We start from the raw sequence: 6,676 nt of genomic DNA on the forward strand, positions 1-6,676 counted from the left end.
TCAACGACGCGTCATTCTCAATAATTGCGCATTTACTTTTTTATTTGTGGGGGGGGGGGGGTCCTCTAGGTATTTTTTGAACTTTAAACTCTCGATTTAGCAGTGTACTACCTTCTCTCCTTAAGAGTGCAATTTTTACAGGGATGATCGTGTCGAACATTTTTTGTATCTACAATTCAAAGGCATAGAAAAATGTGCGAGGTAATGATAAATGAAAATAAGGCACAAAGAAATCTGTGGTTTGAAGACCAGTGACAGCGAGAATCACAAAGAATCGCAAGCAAAAATGATGCACAAAAAGCTTTGTGGGTAGAAAACATGCAACAATCGAGAACTATCTGATTATGCAGCTCAAAAGTAGCTATGAACACTGCGTTTGAATAATAGTGATACTTACGTCTCCGTTCGCACGACATCTTCCAGTAGGGTTGTGGGATATCAATCCCACTGGGGTGGAAATAAAAGCTATTGTTTCGTTTGTGGCTTTTAGGGTTTGGGCATAATTTCACCTTTCTAGGGTACGAAGGAACTGGAAGGGGGACGTTGAATTCTTGTAAACATACTATCTACCAGAATATTTTATCGGATGCAACAGCTTTTGTCCAAAATATGCAGAAATTTTCCCTAGGGGTCATAAAATTCTTGTCATATAGACATCTGCAAGCTCATGTTGTTTGATCTCCATTAATCTTAATGAGATGTATCAACTATCGCCTTACATGCGTGTTTTGAGAATCTGGAACGAACCTACCTTCTGTGGAGGTGGGGTGATGCGTACCAAAATTACAGCAACCAGGGGATCAACTGAAAGGTAGTGTTTGACGTCAATCAGACTTTGTCTGAATCATAAGTTACAACTATAGCTACAAATTTTCAGTTTCTATAACCATTTGAATTGTTTGAAAAGACGGAAAGGAGCCTTATGAAATTTGTCTTATGTATTTTCATCCCAATGGGTGAAAAAATCTCAACCTAACTTCGGGATAAATGAGATCTAGGCTTATATTTGTCTTATGTAATTTATACCTGACAAAACCTCCCGGATGGTGGAGGTGTTGGGGTATCAAAGTATTTACGTTAGTCTGACATATAGGCTAGGGTTTTAACAAGTTCTAATAAGTTCTAGCTAGGGTTTTGGTTTGGTCTTTAGTTGTTTTTTTTCCGATCGACATAGTAATTTATTTTATTTCCAAAACAATTGTAACCTGTATGTCACGGTTATTGTAACACTTTATAGGGCATCAACATCATTGGAGTTTTACTTTAATCAAATGTTCAAGTGTCTAGAACCTTTGACTGGGATATTTTTCACAAAAATCCTTGTTTCTTCTTCTAGGTTCCAACTATTTAGTATAATTTGGATGACCTTTCGACAAATCAAAGTTTTTCTTCTAATACCCTCCCCTCTCCATCGAACTAGACTCCACCAATGGGTCGTGCTATTATCATTTCGCTTAAGATAAATTACTAAAGAAAGCAAAAAGCGAACTTCCTCTTCCTTGAATCATTAGTCCTGGCCACACTTATGAACTGTAATGTTTGATTTAATGCCTCCTGGTCCTGCAAAAGTCGCAAGCTCTTTTGCCACAAACACCATATTTTCTGGGATTTTAAGCACATATTATACTATAGCAACATTTAATTTTTGAACTTAACCGAAATCTACTGCAATAGCTTTACATTGTCCTTCATTTTTTTATTTCATTTGTTAAAATTTTATTCTACCCAATAAAGTTTTAAAACTTAAATTACCTAATGTAAAGTTTTGTGCTTTTGAAGTTTTTTCCATGCACGTTTTTGGAAAATTTGTTGGTCAAATTAGAATCTTGCTATACCAATTTTTGGAAATTGAATCTGGCATTAATACTAACCCCCTCCTTTGGTTCTGAGTCTTCTGTATGTACATACATCGAATAATTTTTTTCAATATTTATTCTTCTAGGCCCAACTTCTTTTGCAATATATTTGTTGGTGATGCAAGAGATCAGTTTAGTTTACTCCAAAATGCAGTCAGGTGTGCTGGAGAAGTTCAACGTCTATTTCAATAACTTCATTCTGGTTTGGGGATTTACCATTTACTTTTAAGGTTTTAAAGAGACCAAATTTTTGTTAAAATAGTTTTCATTAAGATCTCATCCTTTCAAACCTCTTTTGTTTTCCTTAAATCGCAAGTGATTAACCACCCTTTTAAGAGTTGGTGGCAATAACAATGCCTTTTTGCTGACAATTGTGCCGAGAGTAACACATTCTTTTTTTCCTGTTTTTACCCCTACCCTTAATTTCAGTTTACTGCGAGGAAGATATAAGTGTCTTACAGAAATTATGCACCACAGCTTGCCTCTGCAGCTCTTACGGAAAGTATGGACCTTTTGCTAACAAAGGTGATATTACATTTTGGAAGGCTGTGTGTAACTCCTGTTTGTGATCAAAAAGGGGGGTGTCCTTACGTCCTTGGGCCAGATCAAACAATGCGTGAGCTCAAGTTGAGTATAACAGTGGGTATTAGAGAAGGCAGTTTGAAGTTATTCCTCAAAGCTTTTGTGTTTTCAAGTGATGTTTCTGTTTTTAAGGGGAAATCTCCGTTCAAGGAACCAAGCAGACAATTTAAAATCGAAGTTAGATTAAAATTAAAAGTGATTAAGGTATCTGACAGTTCCTTGCCCCCATTGCCAAAATGTTTTGTTAGACTAATAGATAAGAAATTGGACACCTAAAAAGGAGCATTTTTTCTACGTGTCCAAGAGTGCTGCCACCTTACTTTACTAACCAGTTCTGTTTGTGATTAGGCAATTTTTTGTTCTGTGTTTGGGACTGCGTATCATTAACGGCTTAACCCAGTCTATACCCTTTTTACCAACCTGCTAGAATATGCTTTGATTAGCGGAAAAGTAGATTGAAATTGCAGACTGGAGGTAAAAGCGTATATTTTGTTGAGAAAATAGAAAATAAATGAGAAATAGAGTATTTTATCATTGTGAAAGCCATGCAATAGCAGGAGGGACGGTTTTTAGATGTTTATCTAATATAGATAGTTATTTGGTTAGTGTTGATATCTTAACAGTTGATATCTTTGAGATATTACCATTTTTTAAAAGTTCAGGTATGTCACGTTCAAAATCCTATGTAAGACTTATAAAATTTTCACTCTAATACCTATTTTTATACCCCCCAGGAACCGAGAAATAACGGGAGATCAACAGGCCTTTGTTCAATAAAATCAATAGTCTTTCTAACGGCTCTCCGTATAGACAATGGCAGCAAATTTGCTAATAGGAAATGGCGGAAAGGCATTAAAATATTGGGATGATGTAAGTACTCTACCCTTACAGGAGGGATGGCCTTGTGAAGGTTTTTAAAAGGAAATCATAATTTGGCGGGGGTACTTTAGTTTTCTAAAAGAACATAAAAAAAATCTTGGGGTAAAGAAGTCCTCTGAAAGTCTTTAAAGACTCTTTATAATGTAACAATCTTAGAAATCGTGGGGTAAAGAAGTCCCTAAAGGTTTTTCTAAAAGAAACTATTAGGTAATTAACACCTGCATTTCTTAGAAAACATTCTCTATAATGAAACAGACAGCTGCATCTCTTAGAAAACAAATAACACCTGCGTCTTGAGGGGGTCGCTGCTCAACTTAAATCATTAAAGGAAGAAAGGGGTAGTGGCTGTGGGCATTCTCAAAACAGAAAAGCCTATCCTACTGGGGAAACCAGTGTCTGTAGAGGGGCAAGCATGGTCTGGGGGTCGACTGACCCCTGCCCATAGCAATTTATACTCCTAATTAAGATGCCTTCCAAACATCATAGAGGAAGTTTCACGATGCTAAATTTTCCCTAGTGCAACCTCGCAATTTGCAAGTCTCACGTATTGGTAAAAAATGTGAAGTATTCCTGGCAATACTCAAAAAGCCACAACAGCTTAAACCGGTTTTGAATTTACAAATAAAAAAGATAGGATAGTCTATAAGATTCAGGTAACTCTGAAGTTTTGACGCCCAATGAGGTTAAGGAACATAAACTGTGTAATTTCCCAGCCAAACACGATTATGGAAAGCAGCTCTAACATGCTAGAGGAACAAGGACTAGCTTTACCAGAACTTCGAACTCTATAGCAGAATAACGCAAACTTCGGAGGTCTGCCTACAAGACAGATTTAAGTCTCTCAGACTTTCAGCAACCTCAGCAGATTCAGTGTGTTCAGTTTTTTTTATTCTTTTTTCTCTTTATCATCGCGGGAGCGTGAAAACTCTGGTTTTCTGGCATAGATATAGAAAGGATGGGGTGTAATAGGGGCGAGTTAAATTTAAGTATGGGACGTCTTGAAAATAAGATGAAGTTTTTCACTTCACAGAAATTTTTTTTTTAAACCCAGACCAAAAACCTCCCCAAAAGAGGACGAAGATTATGCCTGGTGCCTAAGAAAGAGTTCCATTACAGGGCGAGAATGCTAGCCCATCTGTGCTCCACATGCAAGAAGTCACCGGGTCTTCAAGATCTGAGCCATATGACAAGGAAACTGCCAAACCTTCTACACTCCCCGTGCAAGGCCATGATGCGCCCCCTTCGGCCCTCCGCATGCAAGCTGCTGATCTTAATGTAAGGGTAAATTTACTGGCATTTCTTGAAAAGGTTAATTCTTTCACTAAGGGAAATAAGTAGGATCATGTTGGTTTTAAAATAATCCATTTTTGTCAAGCTTTGAAGAGCTTTTCACTAAAAGCTAAATTTTTCTGGAAACTATTATGAATAGTGATGATATTACCAATCTTGGGAAAGTAACGCGTTCCTTTTGTTTTAATAAAGGGCGTCTAGTCAAATAGTTTTGAGGTGTGACCCCTGGGAAATAGAAAAAACATTCTTTCATGTTAATAAAATAGGAAATACCCAAAACCTTCAGGCTTCTAAAAATAATGCATTCTAGTCTTGAAATGCGTTTTACTGTTGCCTCTAAGAAGGAGATTTGGGGATCCCAACCCCAATATTAATAATCAGTTTCCTTTTTTTAATTTAATGATGGGGAAAAATATCAGGGGCCCTCACTATAGTTTTGAGGGGAAGCCCTAGGGAAATAGCTAATAATTTGACATTCCTTTTGGGTTAATAAAAAAGGAAATAACTAAGATCTTCATGCTTCTAAAAATGGTGCATTCTAGTATTTAGAACTTTGTGTTCTAAGAAGAGGGATTTGTGGGTCCTTAGATTAATATTCTTTTTCAGCAATATAACAGACCCCGACCTGTTAGTTCTGAAGGGGGTTGAGGAGCCTTAGATTAATATTTTTTTCTCAGTTTAAAATCATAAATGCATCAAGTGAATAAATTTTATTTCTTTTTTCAGGCTGCACTCAAAAAGGGTTGTGACTGTATATTTTGAGGATTTGTTTGCGGACTTCCTTGGGATCAAAGTAGAGCAAACCCCAACAGTGGACACCAACAGTCCCTCAGTAAATTTTAAGACTCTTTAAAACATTATAATACCTTAAACGTAAAGAGGGAAAACTTTCGTCACATTTATATGGTGATTTCCAATATCTAGTTCTTAACTAGTAGTTCCTGTGGCTATGAGCCCAAAGAGTCACTTTGTGAGTCCTATGTATGGTCATTAAATTCTTAACTGGTAGTTTTGTCTCAGTATATCCGAAGGGTCAAATTGCTCATCTATGATCAATAAACCATTGGCAGTGTGGTCTCAGTTTATCCGATGGGTCACTCTTAACTATTCTATTCTCTTTGAGCGATTCTTTCACAGGATGAAAGCAAGAGTGTTTCAATGTGCTATTCAGCTCTTATTATTTTCTCGGCTCACGTACCAGCATTATTACCTACACCAGGGGCCTATATTGAGACGATTATCTTGCCATCCCAATTCTATGGCAATTCATGTACAACCCCTGAGAATAGTAAATATGAGGGGGATTATGGTTTGGAGGTGAGCCCTGTTAGTATACCTTTTTCAACTTTGATTTAGATGTGTTTTTGCGGGAAAGTGGCCTCGGAAAGGACTATGAATGAGTTGATCAGCTACCAGCAAGCGAGGTTGAGAAAGCACCCATCCCACAGAGTTTTGAGGGGGAGTAGGACAAAGTGGTGCCGACTCACCGTATTGCCCTGTAGGCTATTGCCAGATTTTTACCTTGCCGATGGCGCTTTGCGGAATTTTTATGTTTTTAGAGCTGAATTTGGAGAGCCCTTCAAACTCTTACAAGTGGGAGTATCAATACAGATCCGGTGGACATAATACACTCTTATATCAGCAAGATTCGGGGGCTTCTCGAAAAACACATTCGGGAAGCGGGAGCTATAACAGTGTTAAAGCATCCATCGCTCAAAAATATTTTTTCAATTAAAAGATGGGTGATGCGTACTCGCATTACCTGCAAACAAAAATGTGGACACTTTACCCGGACTTGCATAATTTTGATTGCATTTTTTTCAGCTTGGGTGGGGAGTATTTTTAATAGGGTGGAGGATCATAAAATGGGAGCTGGTCAGATCTTTTATTTATAGAAAATTTAATTTAAATGCAGCAAAATTTAAAAAAGAATTTGTTTTATACAGAGGGGTTGCGAGATATAACACAGATTTAAGGGCTTGTTAAGGTGAACAGCGCTTTTGTTTCGACACAGGGCTTCAGTGCTTCAAGCTTGCAGTCCTTGTCGTAGGCCATAAATCTAGGGCAAT

General features: G+C 37.4%; 1 protein-coding gene across 2 annotated transcripts in view; it reads left to right on the plus strand.

Annotated features, from left to right (window-relative positions):
* The window catches only part of LOC136029168 (galactose-3-O-sulfotransferase 3-like), a 29,470-nt gene extending 23,995 nt beyond the window's left edge, over positions 1-5,475 (plus strand). The window contains exons 4-5 of one of the 2 annotated variants that reach the window (XM_065707279.1): positions 4,434-4,592; positions 5,334-5,475. In XM_065707279.1, the coding sequence (XP_065563351.1) occupies positions 4,434-4,592; positions 5,334-5,460 (286 nt within the window). In that variant the 3' untranslated portion in view covers positions 5,461-5,475. Of the gene's footprint in view, positions 1-1,942; positions 2,146-4,433; positions 4,593-5,333 lie in introns of those variants that run through there. The other variant, XM_065707280.1, reaches the window with a different exon arrangement.
* The last annotated feature ends 1,201 nt before the right edge of the window (positions 5,476-6,676 follow it).

This window comes from Artemia franciscana, chromosome 7, assembly GCF_032884065.1.
Source record: "Artemia franciscana chromosome 7, ASM3288406v1, whole genome shotgun sequence".
Lineage (NCBI taxonomy): Eukaryota > Metazoa > Arthropoda > Branchiopoda > Anostraca > Artemiidae > Artemia > Artemia franciscana.